The sequence below is a fragment of the Pogona vitticeps genome, chromosome 2 (assembly GCF_051106095.1).
Source record: "Pogona vitticeps strain Pit_001003342236 chromosome 2, PviZW2.1, whole genome shotgun sequence".
NCBI classification, from domain to species: domain Eukaryota; kingdom Metazoa; phylum Chordata; class Lepidosauria; order Squamata; family Agamidae; genus Pogona; species Pogona vitticeps.
In genome coordinates this window covers 251749438-251771034 of record NC_135784.1, presented here as the reverse complement: position 1 = coordinate 251771034, position 21597 = coordinate 251749438, and the positions used below count along the sequence as shown (strand labels likewise).

The 21597-nt window shown below is 38.1% G+C and overlaps 1 protein-coding gene and 1 pseudogene across 9 annotated transcripts in view; both read left to right on the top strand.

Moving 5' to 3' along the window:
* CSNK1G3 (casein kinase 1 gamma 3) overlaps nt 1-21597 on the top strand; it is an 86077-nt gene that overhangs the window by 48457 nt on the left and 16023 nt on the right. For 3 of the 9 annotated variants that reach the window (XM_078386224.1, XM_020790665.3, XM_020790666.3), the window contains 8 exons: nt 6388-6622; nt 9038-9123; nt 9227-9311; nt 10028-10176; nt 11417-11512; nt 13743-13838; nt 19636-19742; nt 20686-20709. In XM_078386224.1, coding sequence (XP_078242350.1) covers nt 6388-6622; nt 9038-9123; nt 9227-9311; nt 10028-10176; nt 11417-11512; nt 13743-13838; nt 19636-19742; nt 20686-20709 — 878 coding nt within the window. The remainder of the gene's footprint in view (nt 1-6387; nt 6623-9037; nt 9124-9226; nt 9312-10027; nt 10177-11416; nt 11513-13742; nt 13839-19635; nt 19743-20685; nt 20710-21597) is intronic. The other 6 variants (XM_020790673.3, XM_078386223.1, XM_020790670.3 and 3 more) reach the window with 5 other exon arrangements.
* Nucleotides 5210-5364, top strand: LOC140705080 (U1 spliceosomal RNA; annotated as a pseudogene).

Below are 21597 nucleotides of genomic sequence, written 5' to 3'. Positions count from 1 at the left end.
TGTTCTGTTCAATATTAGCCAGATATTATCAGCCAGATCTATATTCATAGATCCCCACTTTCTAGAACAGCACTGCAGGTGGCTTCATTGGGCTGAGGGAAATACCTGAGAGACAGTTCCTGCTGCATCACCAACCCTTCTAAAAATGTAATCTTCCATACGAGGGAAGGATACTCTGAATCCAAGCCAAAATCTTTGTCCAAGAATAAACTAAAAAATAAACTAAACGTTGCATTTAAATTCATTGTATCTTGAAGATGATGTAATACTCACTGACAGAAAATCCATCTCTAGAAAAATTGAATTCTATGAATTGCATAGGTTTGCCATGGTTATTCATGGAAGAAGCCATACCTGCGGACCACTAGAAGATGTCTTCACTTTTTTCCTAACCAAAAAAAGAAGAAGGAGAAGAAGAGAACAATGTTTAGGCACCTTAAAGACTAACTGCTATATTTTAGTGTGAGCCTTAGTGGACAAGTCCACTTCCTGACTCCTATCACACTTCAGTTTGTGAAACTTTTTGGGCTTGTCTTTATCGCCTTAATATTTGAAACTTGTTTCAGAAACTATTTTCAGGCTTCTGCATTCTGCTCCTAGTACATCTTTGTACTGATGCAGCATTGCAGAGAATTCAGAGGTCAGAAGTCCAAAAGCATTTGGGATGGATTTGATTTCAGTCACTACTCAGAAAGGCTCATGGAATCCCGGACCCAAATTGTGCTCTTCCTAGTTCTTTTTATAATGTTATATTTTTTTCACCATATCTTTGCCTAGTCTGACTCCAATAATCCTCTGTTCATTGACACAGTAGCTGAAGTCCTGTCCGACAGTTATGCAAGCATCATACCTTTTAGGTGCAGAGAGCAGTAGAATAAGAAATCTCCTGTGCAAATTGGTGTGTAACAAATAATGTCTATGGAAAATTCTTAATTTATAGCAGTTTGCTTTCAAACGTTATGCTGTTTGCATAATTGTGCAGCAGGATTTCAGTCAGTATCTGAAGAGTGTACTTTCAGATAGACAGGTAGTAGCTTTACTTTTTCTACCCAAAGTTACAGAGGACAGTAGCTAAGTAACTGAAACTGTAAAGCAAGGGGTCCCCAAACTTTGCACACGGAGGACCCGCCCGCATGCATGTACTCCCACCTGCCCGCACACCCCCTTCACTCACCCCTATGCACATGGGCTGGATAAAAAGGCCAGGTGGGCCAGGTGTGGCCCATGGGCCGTACTTTGGAGACTCCTGCTGTAAAGGAATCCGTATCACTGAAGGAAACTATTGTGAAAACAAGCCCTGGAGTTCTTAATACAGATTTCAAGGATTTTCAACATTATATCTTGTCAAGAAAAAAAGCTGCAAGAACAACTTCAGTTTTGATTTATCACCTCTATATTTTGCTTTTACCAAATATGTGTTTTTGGAGACACAATTTCAGTCAGAAAACTTCAGAATTCTTTTCTGATGGCCTTGGCTAGACTGAACACTTGGAGAGATATAAAGATTAACATAAATAACCTCTATGCAAGCCTATGAGATTCAATGAAACTGAATCCACAAACCAAGAACCTCATTCACAATCCATTTAAAAATACTGTTAGTTATATATTTCTTAACATAGAATGTATAACCCCTATTCCATCATGAAGATGCTGCGTGTAGTTGTAGATAAAGTAATGGACTAGGACTCAGGTGGCTTGGGTTCAAATCCCTGCTCAGGTGTGGAACTGGTAAAACCACTCCTTAAAATAAGTTAAGTCCAGAAATAATTGGACACTGACATGAGTTTTTTTTATTTTGGCTGTCTACCAAAATAAATTGAAGTTACAGTTAAATAATGAATATGGTCTTAAAGTGCAGTCTTTCAGCTTTAATTTGAGGGTATTTACATCCAAATTAGAGGGAGAGTTTAGAAATTACAACTCTTTAATATGTAGCTCCATCTTTTTCAAGGGACCAAATGTAATTGGATGATTGACTAAAAACTGTTTCATAGACAGGTGTGGGCTATCCCTTTATTATTTCATCGTCAATTAAGCAAGTAAAAGGTCTGGAGTTGAGTCCAGTTAGGGCAGTCTCATTCGGAAGCTTTTGCTATGAACCCATAACGTGTTCAGAAATGCTCTCAATGCAAGTGGAACAGTCCATCCTTAAGCTAGAAAGAAGAAAAGAAAGAAATCCATGAGAGAGAGAGAGAGACAGACAGCGGGAGCATTAGGAATGGCTAAATCAGCAGTTTGGTACATTCTGAGAAAAAAAGAATGTACAGGTGAGCTCTGCAGCACAAAACGGCCTGGATGTCCATGGAAGACAACAGTGCTGGATGACTGTAGGATCATTTCCATGATAAAGAAGGCCCCTTCACAACATCCAGTCAAGTGAAGAGCACTCTCCAGAAGGAAGGCATGCCATTATTCAAGTCTACCATAAAGAGAAGACTTCATTAAAGCAAATACAGAGGTTTCACCAGAAGGTGCAAACCATTCATAAGCCTCAAGAATAGAAGAGGCCAGATTAGACTTTGCCCAAAAAAAAAAAAAAAAAAAAAAAAAAAATAAAAAAAAAATCTTAAAAAGCCATTCCAGTTCTGAAATAGCATTCTTTGGTCAGATTAAACTAAGATCAACTTGTACAAGAATGATGGGAATAAAAAAGTATGGAGAAGGCTTGGAATGGCTCATGATCCGAAGCATACCACATCATCTGTAAAACATGTTGGAGGCAGTGTGATGGCACAGGCATGCCTGGCTTCCAATGGCACTGGGTTGCTAGTGTTTATTGATAATGTGACAGAAGAAAGAAACAGCCAGATGAATTCTGAAGTGTATAGGGATATATTGTCTGCTCAGATTCAGTTAAATTCATGGAAGTTGACTGGATGGCACCTCACTTTACAGATGGAAAATGACTAAAAACATACTGTGAAAGCAACTCAGAGTTTTTTAAGGCAAAGAAGTGTAATACTCTGCAGTGGCTGATCTCAACCTGACTTCACTTGCTGAAGACAAAAAACAAAAAAACAAAACCTTAAGGCAGAAAGATCCACAAACAACTGAAGACAGTTGCAGTAAACGCCTGGCAAAGCATCACAAAGGAGGAAACACAACATTTTGTGATGTCCATGTATTCCAGACTTCAAGCAGTTGTTGCCTGCAAAGGATTCTCGACAAAGTATTAAAAATTAAAAAATAAAAAATAAAAATTTTATTTATAATTGTGTTAATTTGCCAGTTACATTTGAGCCCCTGAAATAAGGGGACTATGTATGAAAATGGTTGTGACTCCTAAATGTTTCATATGTTATTTTTGTTCAGTCCCTTGAATTAAAAATGAAAGCCTGCACTTCAATTGCATCTTGGTTGTTTCATTTCAAATCCATTGTGGTGACGTACAGATCCAGAATTATGAAAATTATATCAGTGTGCAATTATTTCCAGACCTAACTGCATCTCACTTACCGTATTTTTTGCTCCATAAGATGCACCGGACCTTAAGACACACATAATTTTTAGAGGAGGAAAACGGAAAAAATATGGTTCAGTAAAGTGAACAGCAGTCAACAGTGGCATTAAGAACCATTACCACTGTCATTAACAAATGGAGAGACTTAAAGCTTTGTGTACTCCAGTTTATATACCATAAATTTGTGTACCATAAATTTAATTCAAGTACATATAGACCATTATCAGCCAGTGATAAGACCTAAACCACGCTACCAATATTTTACACTTCCTTTCATCCACCTCCTCCCCAGGCTTATAGAAATGTCTCAATGACAGATGAGATTGTTGTGCAACTCTGCCCAGCTACAGCTCAAGCCTATATTAAGTTAGAAATGATTTGTCTGATTTGGCACTGCATTGAGAGGTCCCTTTTAGTTGTGTGGAGGATAAATAGTGGAATTAAACTATGTAACAGCTGGTTTTCCTTATTTACTTTAGGTTATGCAAAAGAACAGCAACACAAAGCTTAACCCATTCACCAGCAGTAGCACATGCTCAGCATAAGACGAAATCTCGGGTTTCTGACATAATTGAACATTTATAGCATGCAAGGCACAACAGGTTAGGCCACACAAAGCCAAAAAAACTGAATACAAACTATAGTAGCTAAAATCAGGAAGCAGGTACTGTAATCCAGTTAGAAGTCACGAGGCACAGTTAGTTTCCTTGCTGCAACACCCTTTGGTGTTTGCAATTTGAATCCAAATTTCCCATAGAAATGCACTGAAAATTAATTAATGCATTTTTCTGCGGGGGGAAAGGTCAGGAACTTTTAAAAACTTAAAAGAAAGTCACTTACCAGGTACTGTAGACTGAGCCTTGCTCTCCACAGTGCCTTGGTAGACCCCAGAACAGTAAAAAAAGAGCCCCAAACAGCTAAAAGCCAGCAGGTAGCCGGCAGCTGGCAGCCATTTTGTGCTCTTCTCCGCTCCTGCTCCCTTCCATCTCCCCACCTAACAGCTGATCGGTGCTGGTCTGAAACGCTTCCCAGGCAAGCAGGTTTCAACTCAAACAAGCACCTTTTCACCCAAACAGAGTTTAACCTAAAACAAGCAGCTTTTAAAGCAAAACTAGCAGCTTTTAAAGCAAAACTAGCAGCTTTTAAAGAAAAACAAGCAGATTTTTAAGGCAAGCATGTACGTTTCTACACAAGCAGGTTTCAACTCAAACAGAGCACCTTTTCACCCAAACATGGTTTAACCCAAAACAAGCAGCTTTTAAAGCAAAACTAGCAGCTTTTAAAGCAAGTATGCATGTTTCTACACAAGCAGGTTTCAACTCAAACGGAGCACCGTTTCACCCAAGTACTAACCCCAAACAAACAGCCTTTAAACTAAATTTTACATTTTAAAATGACAATACCAGGCAGTCCCAGGTCTCTCTCCCAGCTCTCTAACTGCTTGGACTAGCAAGGAAGCAGACAAGCAGCCTCTTCACTAACTGAAAGTTTGAATTTCCCTACTTTCCCTGCCTTCCCCGCATATTAGGTATGCTAATATCTGTGCACTGGAGGATTGTGGGAGGAACATTCCAGCCTCTGATGGGGGGTCCTGTGGGACACCCCAAAACACTGAGTAGGTCTCTTGGCCTCTTTCAGGACTGGGGCTGTGCAGCCCTGTTCTGATCAGGAGGTGCAGCCGGGAGGTCACCATGCCTTTTGGGGGTAAGGCACAGAAAGGGGAAGAATTTTCAGGGGCCATTCCAAACTCATACCTGGCAGGGGAGATACCGTTATTGTAAAAGTGGTTTTCCCAGGGTAAGGCTCATCTATTGCACTTTGGATGTCCTGACCCGTATGATTTCCCCAAATGTGGGAAAATCAACTGCCTAAGTGGGGAACTGTGTTTGTGGTTTCTCCTGGTTTTTCTAGAATCACTCTTTTTTTCCCCTTTGGTCCTTGCCTATTTTCATTGCCTACTGCTTGCTGGTTTTCCAGGTAGGCTGTAGGAAGCAGATCCTGGAAAGCTAGCAGTGCAGAATGGTGAGGTCCAAGCAACAAGCAGTCTGGTGCCAGTTCAGAGGCCTCCTAGCATGGCAGTGGGAGGCTTCTGGGTGGTGGTGGCTGAACCCCTTTTTTACTGTATTTACTGCATAAGACGCACATATTTTCCCCCCACTATTTGGGGGGGAGTGCATCTTATGGAGCGAAAAATACGGTACTTTGAAAGCCCTATTAGGATCATTATAAGTTGTTTTGACTTGATAGCGCATAATATAACATTCCATATTGAGCTCTTTGACCTAAAGCACATTTCAAATTAAAATTATTATTACATCAGGCTTTATGTAACATCTTAACAATACAAATTATAGAAAGATTCAGATTTTTTAAAAAATCTGATTTAAATTTAAAATCTTGATTTTTAAAAAAATCATTGATTGTTATCCTCTCTGCAGCCACTTTGTATAGAAGACAGGGCTGCAGCTAAAAGCATGCTGCCTGTATTTTTGCCAGTGTTCATCCATTTAGCAATGTAATGAAAAAGGTATTTACTAAAGTCCTCAAGGTCCTTCCTTCCTCATTTCCTTCCTTCCTTCCTTCCTGCGAAGAGAATCAGCTTTTTCTTAGGTATTTTAGAGCTTAATAGAATATGAGATGTTTATGAACAGCATCACTCATTTTAACTATAATATGCATCACTCATTTTAACAGAGGCATTTACAAAAATTACTGTTTTTCCTCTGTAGGTATATAAGATCCCCTGTTTTTGCACCCTCAGCCAAAACAAGGTTTACCAAGAAGGAATGTCTCAGTTTCCAATTTGTTTTGTAAAGAAATACATTCCTTCGAAACTGAGAAGATGCAGCAGTGGTTGCTTTTATTTGTTCTGCTTCTCTAGTTCCTGTTGGGAAAAAAAACTTCTCTTTCATTCTGTTTAATAGATTTCTCGAATGGAATATGTTCATTCAAAGAACTTAATATACAGAGATGTAAAACCTGAAAACTTCTTAATAGGACGACCAGGAAACAAAACTCAACAAATTATTCATATTATAGATTTTGGTTTGGCAAAAGAATATATAGATCCAGAGACAAAGAAGCACATACCATACCGAGAACACAAAAGCCTTACAGGAACTGCTAGATACATGAGTATAAATACACATTTAGGAAAAGGTACGTATTCATTTTTATAGCAGAAACTTAGCAATTTGCTAGATTTCTGTGACTGCTTCTTTGTATTTTAATAATCACATTTGAATACTCTTAATTTTATTGGAGCTCTGAAGACCTCCTAACTTTGGAAGCTTTTTAAAAATGACTGATCACAACTGTTTTATTTTGGGGTAGTACACAATGGTGTCAAATACCCTTTTTGCTATGCTGATATGCGATTGGCACCGGTGGCTAGACCAAATCACTTCTACTCCTGGGTGCAGTGGTTGTTTTCTGTATTAATGTGTTCCCTTACGTCAAATGGTTCATAGAACAGTAATGAGGCCCTAGCAATTCTTTCTTCTGCCAATTTGGCCAGGATTATTTGGAATACAGAAGCATGGATTTGGTAGAGAATGTCTAAAGCAATCACCTATTGTATGAAAGAAGAATCTAGGCTTTCCAAGTGAGCAGTTTTATTTTGTAAATGTCCCTAGAAACTCCATGCAGCCAAAAAAAAAAAAAAAGCAAACCAAAAAAGGTCTTGTAAAGCACTCCTTCTGTTTACTCTTTAATTGAGAAAGATGCTCATATATAGTATAGTTTAGAGGAAAAATATGTACAAATGAGCAACCGGTTTCACTTCAAAGGACTAGGTCAAATATACATGGTATACCAGAGGAGTACAGCTGACTTACACATGCTTACTGACTTGAGGCAGTAAGCATTTGTTGGATGCCATACTGGAACTTAGAGATATGGACAATTTTTCCAAGTTGGAAATTCTCTTGAATAGTGAGCAATATGTAAGGTCTAGAAATAAAGAAGGAATCATTGTTACTGGACATGAGCTTGTTTACTAATCTTATTGCTTAGGATTTTTTCTGCCCCTGCCTCAATTTCTTAGTCATAAAAGAAAAGACAAGGAAAAAAAGTGAAGACCTGTAGTAGTGCTCCAACAGGCAGTAGCATCTGGTACCAGTGTCAAGAAGGACCATTAGTGTTAGATTATCCTGTGAAGAGGGAGAACTGTTTGGTTTCCTTTCTGTGAAAAATTTGTTAGGGTCTCATTGTTCCAAGCCTATAATGTATGTTTGAGACTCCTCTTTTCCCCATGCTTTTTTCTTTGCATTATCTTTTTTTCCCTGCCTTACTCTAGCAGAAAACAAATGAGTCATGGATATAGTAACCATTATTGCTGTGAAGCTTGGTCTAGTCTAGCACTAATAGTACCTGTTACCTACCTTGAACTTGGTATCCATTATTTATGCAGTTATTGAAAATACCTTTATTCTGCCTTTCTTGTATGTGCCCATGCTACAAAATGGGAAATAAACTGTTATCTAGAGACCCACAATTTGCTCAGTATTTTTTTCCTTACCTTTCTTTTTTGGTTGTTCAAGGCCCATTTCTGAGCAACTTTTTATCTAATTATATACTTTAAGCATGACATTATTTAGAAGAATATGATTCTTACCAATGTATATCATTACTTGTTTTATCTTTCTGCACAAATGCTGTTTATGGATTTTATGGTAAATACTGTATTTTTCCGTTTACAAGACAACCCAAAGTATAAGACGAACTCCCCTTTTTCTAACCCCAAATTTTAAAAAGCAGGGATCAAAGGGCTCCCTTTTTGCTAAGCCCCGTGCCTTGGCAAAAGGCAAGGAAAGCGGCTGTCAAAGTGACTGCCACTTTTCCTCACCTTTTGAGAAGGTTAGCAAAAGGCACGCTGGGTTTATCAAAAAAGGAAGGAGAGCCAGTGCTGCCTTTCCTTTGCTAAGGAGGCAGGAAGAGGCACCCCAGCATGTGCCTCCCGCTGCCTCCACCACGGCAGGGGACAGGGCAGTGGTGATCGGGCAGGCGGGGGGGGGAGAGGCAGCAGTTGGAGGGGCTGGAGCGTGTGTGAATGCTCCTTTGCATGTGCCTCCTGCTGTCTCTGCTCCTGGAAGGGACGGAGGGGACAAGGCAGAGACTGAGCTTGCTGGAGGTGATGATCGGGCAGGCGGGGGGTGGAAGGCAGGCATTAAGAGGCGCTGGAACGTGTGTGAATGTTCCTTTGCTTCCATCTCTGCCTCCTCCTGCTGCTGCTGCTGCCTCGGCCACAGAGGGGACAAGCCCTGAGCTCTGAAAGAGGCAATTGAGCGATAGTGGCTGTAGCAGGAGGCGCCCAAGCGCACAAGCACGTGACTGTTTCTTTCCGTTTATAAGACAACCCTCAATTTTTCCTCTGATTATTTTTTGAAAAAGTGTCATCTTGTACACGGTAAAATATGGTAATGTTTTCTGTATAGAGATATTTTATTTTTAAAGAAAAAATGTAAAATAGTAATAACATACAATTTATAATTATACCTTTTATTTGTATCACTGACTTTTTTTGCACCAGTTTATAACTGTGTTAGTTTTAATATTTCAATTTACTTTTTTCAGAGCAAAGTAGAAGAGATGATTTGGAAGCTTTAGGTCATATGTTCATGTATTTTTTAAGAGGCAGTCTTCCATGGCAAGGCCTAAAGGTAGTGTGTTAATTTGTTCAGTTTGTCTTGTTTCCTGAGCTATTCTCATAATTTTATAGATGTTTCTGAGTAATCATTATGATTGATGTATCTTCAAATTTAGGCAGACACATTGAAAGAAAGGTATCAGAAGATTGGAGACACCAAGAGAGCAACACCCATAGAAGTATTGTGTGAAAACTTCCCAGGTAGTCTGTTCTTCTAATGAAGAATAATCTATATAGCGGCTGCATTGGCAGTTTTAAATGGGTCACTAAGTTATATACCAGATAGTTTATACTTGTGATGTTATTTTTTGTGTATGATTCCAGTTGTATGTACATAGTGCTTCAGCTATTTTGTCAGAAGTGGGTTTAATGGCAAAAAAGATATCGGTGTTTCTGGAGCTTTTTAAAATTTTAGATAGAGATGATAAGATATCAATAAAATATGTGGTACATGAAAGGAGTAACATACACTGCTTGGAAAAAGAAAGCACTAAATATTACAGTAAATCAAATCAAATAAATTTATTGTCATTGTAAGTATATACATAGTATACCCATACAACGAAATTCACACAGACACCCAGAGACCAGACCCATATGCACACACATAAAAAATCCCCAAACACTCCCCACCCACTAAAATTCCCCACTAAGAATACAAACATCACTAAGTGCCATTAACAGTTGTATTTGTCTTTGAAGCAACTATTAGTGCACAAATGACATTGCTACATATATATAAGAATAGGATGGTATAGTTTAGCCCAGAACCTCTGTTTAAACATGAGGTAAAATTTTATCCTGTGCTTATGCACTGAATGGAAAACTAAATTGATGAGTAAGCTAGTTTGCTATTCTGTATTAGAATAATTAATTAACGCAACAGTTGAAATAATGAACTTTTTTCGTTCATATAGAAGAAATGGCTACATATCTTCGTTATGTGAGAAGACTAGATTTTTTTGAAAAACCAGATTATGACTACTTAAGAAAGCTCTTTACAGATTTATTTGATCGGAAAGGCTATATGTTTGATTATGAATATGACTGGATCGGTAAACAGTTGGTAAGTACAGTTTAACAAATTGTTCAAATGCTCCTGAAATTCAAGTGCTACAATATAGAAATTGGAGCATTATAAAGTTGCAGGAGAGAGTCTGTATAACCTTGAACACGTCTCAGTTTTTCCCAAGACTTTAGGCAGATGTTTATAGGCCCCTTCTTTGTTTTTCCTGACAGGAATAAGGGGGTATATTTGTTGTGTATTTTGAGTGCATGGAAGATATTGTTTGTTGTTGGAACAGAACTATTGCAGTAAGAAGCCCAAAGGCTATATCTTGTTTCACATTCCATTGTATCAGACCTTGATGCTGAGGCTTTTGTTTTGTTTTGTTTGTAGTTTAATTTTTTAAAAATTCTTACATTAGTTACCACTGAATTTTAATTTATGTTCCTCAAGTTGAGTGTATGTGAACCTTTCAAATGTGCACATTTAACTATATAAAGTGACCTTGAGTGTATAAGTCTTAGTAATCTTTTCAATGTATCTAGTCCACACAATTGTAATTGTTTTAGTTAGCAAGTGCAGTTTGCTAGCCGTTAGATGTCACTTGCTACAGTGGTATGAAACTCTCATTACAGGACATTGACCAGTCTAATTGACATAGGTCTGTATAGATTTTTCACCTCATCATATTCTAATACAGTGGACCCTCTACTTATGGAATTAATCGGCATTGGAATGGTGGCTGCAGGTCGAAAAGTCTGTAGGTCGAGTCTCCATTGACCTACAATGCATTGAAAACCAATTAACCCCATAACCAGCCGTTTTTGTTCCATTTTTTTTTCTGGTCTATAAGTCGATTCTCCAGCTGCAAGTCGAACCTAAATTTTGCAGCCATAGAAGTCTGTAACTCGAAAAGTCTGTAAGTAAGTCGAGGGTCCGCTGTAAAAGGTTGTGCTTTACTTTCTGACAGACCCTTTGAACTATTTAATAAAATAGTGGGCCTGAATTAATTATTTGAACTGTTGTTTAACCTGTAGTTGCGCTAAGTTAAGCCTTTCAGATAGGTTTACTGTTACTTACCTTGCCTAATGACATACCAGTGCTAGTACTTAACAAGATCATCTTTATATGTAAGTAATTGTTTAGTTATTAAAGGCTTCCAGGGAAGTGTGGCAGACTTATGCTAATACCATGGAAATTTCAAGATCTTTTCAGATGAGTTTTTCTAAAAATAAAAAACTGTGACTTTGAAATCTGTAATTTTATTTTACCAGTATTCAGCATAATATATTGTTTGCAGCCTACTCCAGTGGGTTCAATCCATTCAGATCCTGCAATATCTTCCAACCGAGAAGCACATCCACATAGAGACAAGATGCAGCAATCCAAAAATCAGGTATACAGTCCATCATTAATGTTTCCAAGCTTTATAATCTGACAGTTTTGCTCTAGTTTATGCTACTAGAAGAATGCTTCTAGTATTAACTCTTTGCTTTTGGGGTTTTTAAAAAATGTTTATTAACATGAGTGTTTCAACGTAAGCTTTTAAGTAAAGATCCCAAATTCATTATGACTCTTATTGTCCTACTTTGTATGTCTGGGGTGCGAAGCACGGGAGGTTTGAAATTTTGCCCTATCCCCTTCTGTGTCCTGCACAGGGGCCGGAAAATACTGTTTTTGGCCTCTACAAAAAAAGAAAAGAAAATTTGAAATACCTGGATAGCTCTTTTGGTTTTGTTTCTAATTTTGGAGCTGTTCTAGAAATTGCTGGTCTCAGAAGTCTGTTAGAGCAGAAAGAAACTTACAGTACTTGGTTTTGTGTGCATATGTGTTTAGGTCTGGATCTTGAAGAGATTTTCGGTACCCTTTTGGGCTGCAAAAATGCCCCTGTCTGGATGTGGTGGTCACATCCCACCTGAGGGCCACATGGTGCTTACCTATATTGTGTCATTTTAATGATCTCCTGCAATCACTGAAGGAACATTATAGAGGCATTTCAGCGATAGGTAGTGTGTGCAATGTTTTCCACTTCAGGCTCCAGAATGAATATAAAAGTATATATACTTAAAATTAATAAGTCTTCCCCAAAATCAAGTTTGAAACCAACCTCAAATGTAGGTTTCAGTCTGTTTTAGAATGATTTCTTGTTAGTCTTCTCCAGTTAATATTGTTTCCATATTGTGTTTCATTTGGGAGGAATTCACTCTGAAGAACTTGTAAAAACTGTTCTGTTTATTATTTCTAGAACTTACGGTAGTTCCTTGCCAAAAATAATTCATTTTAATTCATTTTTTAAAAAGATATAGTTTGAATTTCAGAAGTGAGGAAAATCTTTGAAATCATTGTATTTCCTTTATATTTGCCTATATCTGGCTGTCTGTTCAGAGGAGACACTTCATGAAAATTAATAATAATCGTATGAAGTGACATCAGCAATTGTTTTCATTTGTAAACATTTCCATGTGAGCAATGTGTTGTTGACCTGGCCAGAAATCTCTGAGCTGTATAAGTGTTCTTGAAATAAAAGTTTTTGTGTTTTCATTTATGGAAGATGGTACATGGTTCACCTTTTTGCATTTTCAGGATTGATTCACTGAACTCTTATGGCTGGTTTTACACCAAGCACTGAATAAAAATATGTAAAATCACAAATAATACCTAACATTCTTATTGATTGGCAGTTTCTTTGTTCAAGCTACTTGTAGCAGCCTGCTCTGGTTCTATATCTTCATTGATTTTTTTCAGAAGGACAGCTAGTCCTTTTCAAACCTGAGTATGTGGAAAGGGTATGGTCTGTCTGAGGAACTGTAAAATGACTAAAGTATAACTAGTCCTAGCATATGCTTACAAATGATGAGTTTGTGCACTCTGCTCCATGAAGCAATGATGGGGGCAAAGACAATAAGTATATAGCCCACAGAAGTGAGGAGGAACTAGGGGCCTTCAGATGTTGGGTTACAACTCCCGTCTTCCCTGCCCATTTGCTATGTTAACTGTATCTGATGGAAATTGGAATCCACCAATATCTGGAGGTTCATTGATTTTCCTCCATTCCATAAGATTTGTACATGTAAAAGAAAGAAAATACTGTGTTAGTAACAAACTTTTTTTCTGCATATTGTATAGAAAAATTAAGAGTGCTATTGTAGCATCATTATATAGTTTCCCTCCTTTGTAAATCCATTACTGTTTAGAAAAATAGCTGTGGCAGGTTTTATTTTAGTAACTGAACATATTTTTTAATGAACAGAATCTGTATTAGTTGAGTGTGCATGCTATGGAAGTACCAAAGTTCTCATTTTCTTTCCTTGTGTTCCACTGCGATACTAACATTTTTAGAAAGAAAAGCACATCCCATACCAAATGGCTGCTCCCAAGAATTCCTGTTCTGCATGAAGTCTCATGTTTGAAGTTTTTGTTGAAAAAAAGTGTTCCAAGTGAAAAACTTTAAACATGTCTTTCTGTGTTCCGATATGTATGTACACATATTGTTACATGCGCATAGGTGACCATGTGTTCCTGTGATGTTTATGTAGAATAGATTTGATTAGCATGATGTCTTTAATATGTTCTGGGTTCTTATTCCTCCTCTTCCATGCATGTTTAATGCACTATATAACTGGCAGTCGACAGACCACAGGGCAGCTTGGGACCCCCATCAGGCCAATCCCCATCACCTGAGAGCTCACCTAGCAGCTGACAGACATGGTGGCTCGGTACAGGTATTTTCTGTTCTTTGCATGATTTTTTTCCACATTTTGATCTTCTTGGACACACATGGTATACATTTAGCTTTCTGTTGAAGATTTGTGTCATAACAATGTTCATAATCCTGTTTCTTTGGTTAAAATAGATACAGTACAATGAAAAATTATTCAAAACATTACGTTGTTTCTGCAAATGCTTGTAGAAGATCAGCCATCTGCATTTTGAAGAAACCATGTTGGCATGATTGACTGCATGACCCTTAACCCCGGGTCACTCAGTGGTGGTGATGGTAATACATATAGCAGTGCCATGGTTTGAGGGGACACATTAATGCTGACTAGTGACAGTATTATTTAGATCTTAAGTCAAAAACAAAAGACCATGTATTCAAGCATATGTTAGGGGACTTCATGCCTTTTAGAAATGATTTTAGTATTTTTGTTTTCACAAAAATTGGGTGAAAATCAAGTCATATTGCATTTGATTGTGGCATGGAAGGGTGTGGAGTTCATGGCACAGTGGTGTGGAAGATTAATCCCCCAGGTTTTTGTAGTTCTCTCCTAAAAAGTCACCCCATGGCGAAATCAAGCTTTAAAACTGGATGTATTAACTTTGGTTAGCAGAAACTCTCAGTTTAGCAATACATTCCAAAGTGAGATATTTTACGAGATTAGTCATTGACATTTTAACTAATGTTCTCAGGCCACAGATTTTGAAATAGGTACAGGAAGAGCTATGATGCTTTTTGTCTGGCAAAGAGTTTTTGAGTGGATCATTTTGTGATGCATGTATTAGAGGAATGGTTGTTGTGGGTTTTTCGGGCTCTTTGGCCGTGTTCTGAAGGTTGTTCTTCCTAACGTTTCGCCAGTCTCTGTGGCCGGCATCTTCAGAGGACAGCACTCTGTGCTCTGGTGTAGTTGGCTAGGGAGTGCTATTAGAGGAACCTTCTATAAAGAAGGCAAACAGAAAAATATAAATGTAACTTTCTGACAGATTTACATATTAAAAATTGGTACAAGCTGTTTAGTGTTCAGTGACATACCCTGGGTATATTGTTGGTGTTTTATCATATGTTTGAAACACCCTTCTAGATGTGAAAACTTCTGTGCATCTGATTTGAAAGAGAAGATGTTTGTCCAATCTGTGATCTTATCTTCCTGATCATACATACAGTACCAGCTGAAAGTTCTCCAGTTCTAATGATACATTCCATACCTCTGTTGTACTGAATCGCTGTCATGTAGTATGTATATTGGGGCAAACGTTACCATTTGTTTTAATGTTACCGATTCATTTCTTCGTGTTTGAAACGTTATGGCCAGCTACACTGTGGAACTGATTTATTTCCTCTCTTGTTCCTTGGCACAGTGCAGAGATACTAACGCCCCAAGCCCTTGCACCTTATGGCTTAGGTTGATTTCTTGAGCCCTTTGCCTCATTAGTTGCTTCCAGTTGTGTTAGGCTGCAGTCTGGATTATGTGGATTGGCTTTGTGGGGAGCTGGGGCATCGACAGGGTGAGGTATCCACAACACCCATCCTCCCATGTAATTCCTTCCCCAGTGCCCATTCCTGCCTGTTTCCCCATATGGGACTGCTCTAAGGCTCCTCCATGCGATTCCTATCAGCCCATGCCTCCCTCCCTGCACCAGCAAAGGCCTGGCATACCTGCCCCTGCCCCTGCATTGAGTCCTGCAGGGCAGGCATGCTTCTTCGAGGTCACACCTTGGTCCTGGCCACTCTCCCTTCTCTGTTTGCCTTGGTGGGATTGGCATTCATGTACATAATACTGGTAAGGAATGATCTGTTACGTCATTGGAACAAAATACGACAACCCTCCTGGTGAGGGAAAATAAACTGCATATACATTGATGGCCAGGAAAATGATTCAATAATGACAGTGTGTCGTGTGAACTGAAATTGATGCAACAATCTAACATGAGTATTTACTGTATTTATTTATTCGTTCATTTATTTATTTATTAAATTTATACCCCGCCTCTCTAGACCATGTCTACTCGGGGCGGCTTACAACATAAACATTGGGAACATTGGGCTGGTGTGATCAGGCTGACAGTTGCGCATATGAGCTTTTGTGCTAACCTGTAGATTGCTGGCATAGTTCACTCCCAGAGCAATTGGATTGTTCTCCTTTTGCACTGTTATTGGGAAGTTACTGGTACTACTTGTTGTTTAGTCATTAAGTTATGTCCAGCACTTCATGACCCCATGGACCAGAGCAAGGCAGGCCCTCCTGTCTTCCACTGCCTCCCACAGTTGGGTCAAATTCATGTTGGTAGCTTCAATGACACTGTCAGAGGTTGTTGATATTTCTTCCAGCAATCTTAATTCCAGTTTGGAATTCATCCAGTTCAGCCTTTTGCGTGATATATTCTGCATATAAATTAAATAAACAGGGAGACAATATACAGCCTTGTCATACTCCTTTCCTGTGACGGCTGCGATGACGTCACCTGCCTATCAATGTTATGCTGGAGCTCATCTGCCTATGGCAGGGCAGGAGGTGGGACTCCAGGAGGTGGAGCTATGTATATAAAGGGGGAGTGAATGATGTGTGGGAGATTGAGCTAGTATGATAAGATAGAGATAGGAACCAGAGAAGGAGAGTTGCAGTTTGAGTTAGGGCATGTATGTTATGAAGTACTGTGTTAGACAAGGTATGAGTGATAGCGTGACTGAAGGGATTCTTTATTTTAATGATTGACTTATTCAGTTCATATATTGATTTACTATATATTAAGTTGTACCAATAAACAATAATTTTTATTCTTAAAATCCATACCTTTGTCTGAAGAGTCAGATATATGTGTGTGGTTGGTGGCAGCGTGTTAAGAGAAAGAAAGTGTGAAGTGGCGTCCCCTCTGTGACGTATGAGGAGGCGGCAATCTTAATTCCAGTTTGGAATTCATCCAGTTCAGCCTTTCGCATGATATATTCTGCATATAAATTAAATAAACAGGGAGACAATATACAGCTTTGTCATACTCCTTTCCCAATTTTGAACCAATCAGTTATTCCATATCCTGTTCTAACTGTTGCTTCCTGTCCCACATAAAGAGATTTCTCAGGAGATAGATAAGGTGGTCCGGCACTCCCATTTCTTTACGAACGTGCCATAGTTTGCTGTGGTCCACACAGACATAGGTTTTTGCGTGGTCAAATGAATCAGAAGTACATGTTTTTCTGGAACTCTCTGGCTTTCTCCATAATCCAGCACATATTAGCAATTTGGTCTCTAGTTCCTCTGCCCTTTCGAAATCCAGCTTGTACTTCTGGGAGTTCTTGGTCTACATACTGAAGCCTGAGGATTTTGAGCATAACCTTGCTAGCGTGTGAAATGAGTGCAGTTGTACGGTAGTTGGAGCATTCTTTGGGATTGGGATGTTGACTGATCTTTTCCAATCCTCTGGCCACATGTTGTCCACCCATTTCACATTTTTGCTTACAGTAAGATTCTGTTTGCTCACCTCCCGGAATCTTTAGCATGTTCATATGCAGGAAGCATACAGCTCCACTCTTCCATGGTACTACTAGACTCCATATTACCCTGCCTGGCCAATGGAAGAGTGGAGCTGTATGCTTCCTGCACATTAAGATGCTAAAGATTCCGGGAGGTGAGCAAAGAGAATCTTACTGTGAGCAAAAATGTGAAATGGGTCAGAAATGGGTGGACAGCATGTACTATTTCTTCAATAAGACTTTTTGCATTGAGGAAAGTAGCCTACATTATTAAGATTGGCAGTTACAAAGTAAATCTTAAATGGAAAAATGTAACCTTGACCTTACAGAGGTAAAATTGTTCTCATTTGTCTACAATTTCAGTACAGTAGGTATAAAATTGAAGCAATCCATTGGCCGTGATTAGGGTTTTTGAAGTCTCTAATAGATGTGGTTAAGGTACTTTTGGAATTCTGTCCTTTGTTTTATTCTGTGGTTTCAGATTCTGTTAAAGAAACTGAATGATTTAAGTGGTGGAGAGAAATTGGCTTGTTGTCGAAGAATGTTTGACTTGTCAATATGATCCTTTAAAAGGAATATTTCCTGCTCTACATTTTAACCTTTTGCTTTAGTTTCTGGAATTGACATGCCATTCATTGTTAATGTTTCACTAGCTAGCCTCCTCCATTCCTTGTTCCACAAAAGTTTGTCTTAGTGCCTGAAAATGTCAGCTGAATAGCATTAATAAATTGTCCCTTTCACAGTACTTGGCATTGCAGTAACTTGAAACACTTATAGAAGGTCTCTTTAAATTGTGTTCCTGTTTTCCTTCTGGCAAATCACTCAGAAATCTTGCTGTTTATCGTAGGAGGCTGATTTCTCTTTATGTTCAGCATGTCTCAACCTTTTAAAGCAATGTTTCAGACTCAGCTGTCTACGGTCTTCCAATTTGTTGTTCCTGCTCTTAAGATTTTCTCTATTTTATAAATAGCTTGTAACATGCATAGACATAGGTATCTGTATTAAAAATACATGTCTAGTTCCTCATAGAACTGTATACCTATTGTATACAGGTATAGAATCTATTTCTGAAAGATACAGAAATAGATTGTATAAATATGTTGTACAGAAGTTGCCAAGTTATATTGAAGGTTTACTTAAGAACAGGTTGTGCAGGAGTAAAGTAAGAATACTGTGTTACGCAGAGAAACTAACACAGCTGTCTCTTTAAAAATGGTTAAAGTAGAAATATGATCTTGCACGACAAAGTTTATTTTTTAGAAATAGACTGAATAACATGTTAAATGTACAGAGCCACTTTTTCAAAACCAGAAGTTGTATTATATCATTAATTCATCTGGAGTTTTTGTACTATTATTTTGCTGTTTTTAAACAGTGATTTATTATGTAGAACTGTTTTTCTATGGGCCATTTGGTATATTACTACGAAAATATAGCCTGGTCTGTGCAATCATCATTCCAGATCTTTGGTAGTTATAGGAGATAAATAGTGAACAACACAAAGATTTTGATGCAGTGAAAAAAAAACCCCATCACATTTCTCATTTCTTAGGGAGAAAATTAACACTGTAGTGTGATAAATGCAATCTTTCAGTTGTTGTAATGCAATTCCTATCAGCCCTTGTTAAGATAGGCAGCAGTGGAAAATGATGGGATGAAGTCCAGAAGAATGATAGGATGAAGTTCCCACCTCCAGGCTGTACTTGGAGGCTGCAGAGAAATCAGATAGTTAGCATTATATTATTTAATGTTTTTCTTCTGTTCAGCTTTCCTTGAATGTATATTCCTGGAGAAATTACTTTTCACAGGATAATTGTAGCATAGGCCTACAGTGTACATTTCAACAATTATGTGTTGCTACCTTAGTAGACTGTTACTATTTTTGAAATTGCAGCTGGGTATCATAATAATCTTCATAATTTATTATGGCACACAGCACAGGGATATATCCCACTTCCTGTTGCAGCTTTGAAAGCACCCTGAAACTCTGTTCCATAGTTAGACCTGAATATGTTAATTTTTCATAAATAGGGTAATGCTGTGCACAACTGCCCATAATTGAGTTTTACTTAGTTTATCGGGATTTACTCCCTAATAAGTATGTTTAGGATTATAGTCTTCTTCTCATCCCACCATCACTCTTCAATAGATGGCCCATTCTGCAAGTAATTGGAGAAAGATTAATGTTAGAAATGCATGGGGTTTGGCGAAAAAAATGGTTGCAACCTATATTAATATATTCTAATCACAACTTTTGGTATATTGTCAAACAAACAGTGCAGTAAATCTGGAGATTTATGTTGCGTAATCTTTGAAAATGCTTCTAATTTCAGGTTGTTAGCTCAACAAATGGAGAGCTCAACACCGATGATCCTACTGCAGGCCGTTCAAATGCACCTATCACCGCCCCTACAGAAGTAGAAGTAATGGATGAAACCAAGTATGTATTGACTTAAACTAAATAAACCTTGCATTGCCAGTACATCTTATGATGCTGAGTTATTCATGGCTTGATTCCCATGATTTCTAGTTCTTCACTGTAGTAAAACAAGTCATTTAAACCACTTAAGCAGCTTCACTTTGAACTTGTAAAAATAAATGAACAAACAAAAGCTTTGCTCATTTTCTGGGAATACGTTTTCTCGCCAGAAGCTATTGGACTTTCCAGGCAGTGCAGTGCCCAGCCCAAGATGAAGAGTTGATGTGATGCTAGCTTTATATTGTGTTGTAACACAATATTGTCTGCTCTTGTAATGTGGAGGATATCTGGCCATTGTCTGTGTGGGTTGGAGCTTATTGGGGATTGAAATCCAGAGCAGGGCAGCTAATTTGGGAGATGCTATAATAGAGCACTATATTTTTGCTCCTCTACTGTAGTGCACACAGAGTTTATGGGAAGTGAGAAATCTTGGGTACATCCTTTGTGTACCCACCTAGCTTTCCTTGTCTTTCATGCAAATCATTCAATATTTGCAAAGGATGATGGTGAAAATAGAAGAAATGGGGGCCTGTTATCTGCAAAGAAGATGCCTCTGCACCTGACATAAAGCACTTACGGGATGGAAGTATATACCATATCAAAAAGTTGTATAAATAATTTAGGTATTTTACAGGGAGCAATACGTGCCTATATTGTACTGTAAACTGTCTGGAAAAACACTTAAGCTACAATTGGCAATATGAAGAAGAATAAAAATAGTTTACTATTTGTAGTAGCAAGCTCTGATTGATTAGATTGATTCACATTCATTTCATTGGTATTTGCTAATTTGGTTTTGATATCTTCTGACTTCTTCAGTACAGTGTTACATATGCAGAATGCAGCTCCTTTGTCCTTTATAGTGTTCTGATTCTCTTTTTTCCTTGTATTTTCTTTGTATTAGCTGCCAGAAAGTGTTGAACATGTGGTGAGTTCTAAAGTGCAGGCAGGCAGAAATGGCTCCAGAGTAACTTAAAAATAATAGAGCTCTTGTGAGCAAGAAATAATTGGAAAGAAATATACAAAAAGATTTTAATCTTAATAACTATTGGTTTTTTGTAAGGTGAAAAACATGCTAACATATTGAGGAACACTTTTGCCTGCTTTGTTGTGTATTTTGAAGTGACATAGTATTGATGTATTTTTATCTAATGCTGCTAAATTTATGTTTTAATATTTATGTTTAGACAAACATTTTGAGACATTCTAACTTCAACAGTAATATCTTAACCAAGCAAAGCTGTTTTCCTGCTAAATTAGAAGAAATGTTTGCACTTGTGCTTACTGAAGTGTTAGTTCTTGGTGGTTATTGCTAACTGATACTTCAGTCTAAAATAGCTCCTATCAGATTCATAATTCCTCTGCATCCCAGGACAACAGTGGTTGTGTTTATCTCAAAATGCAGATCTTTTATCATACTGACTTCTGAAAGTCAGTTTTGAAAACGTAAACATGGCTTGGTACCTCGTAGGCAGCCAATAGAGTTCTTTCAATAAAGGTCTGATATTGTGCATTACCAGTCCCTCTACTCAGTGTCTTGGCTATGACACTCTGAAACAGTTGTTGCCTCACATATAATTCACTAGAGTAATCCAGTTGTGACATTTCCAGTGCATGAATCACAGGGGCAAAGCTGTCCCAATCCATAAAAGTGCATTGCTGTCTTATTAGCCAAAATTAGTAATACTGTAGGTGCATCATGTTGCTGAAGATACCTGAGTTTTATGAGGGAACAATGACATGACCACCATGATTTATTAACTCATTCTTTCTGAGTGAGTGTCAACCCTGTCAAGAATCGGTTAACCTCCCAAAT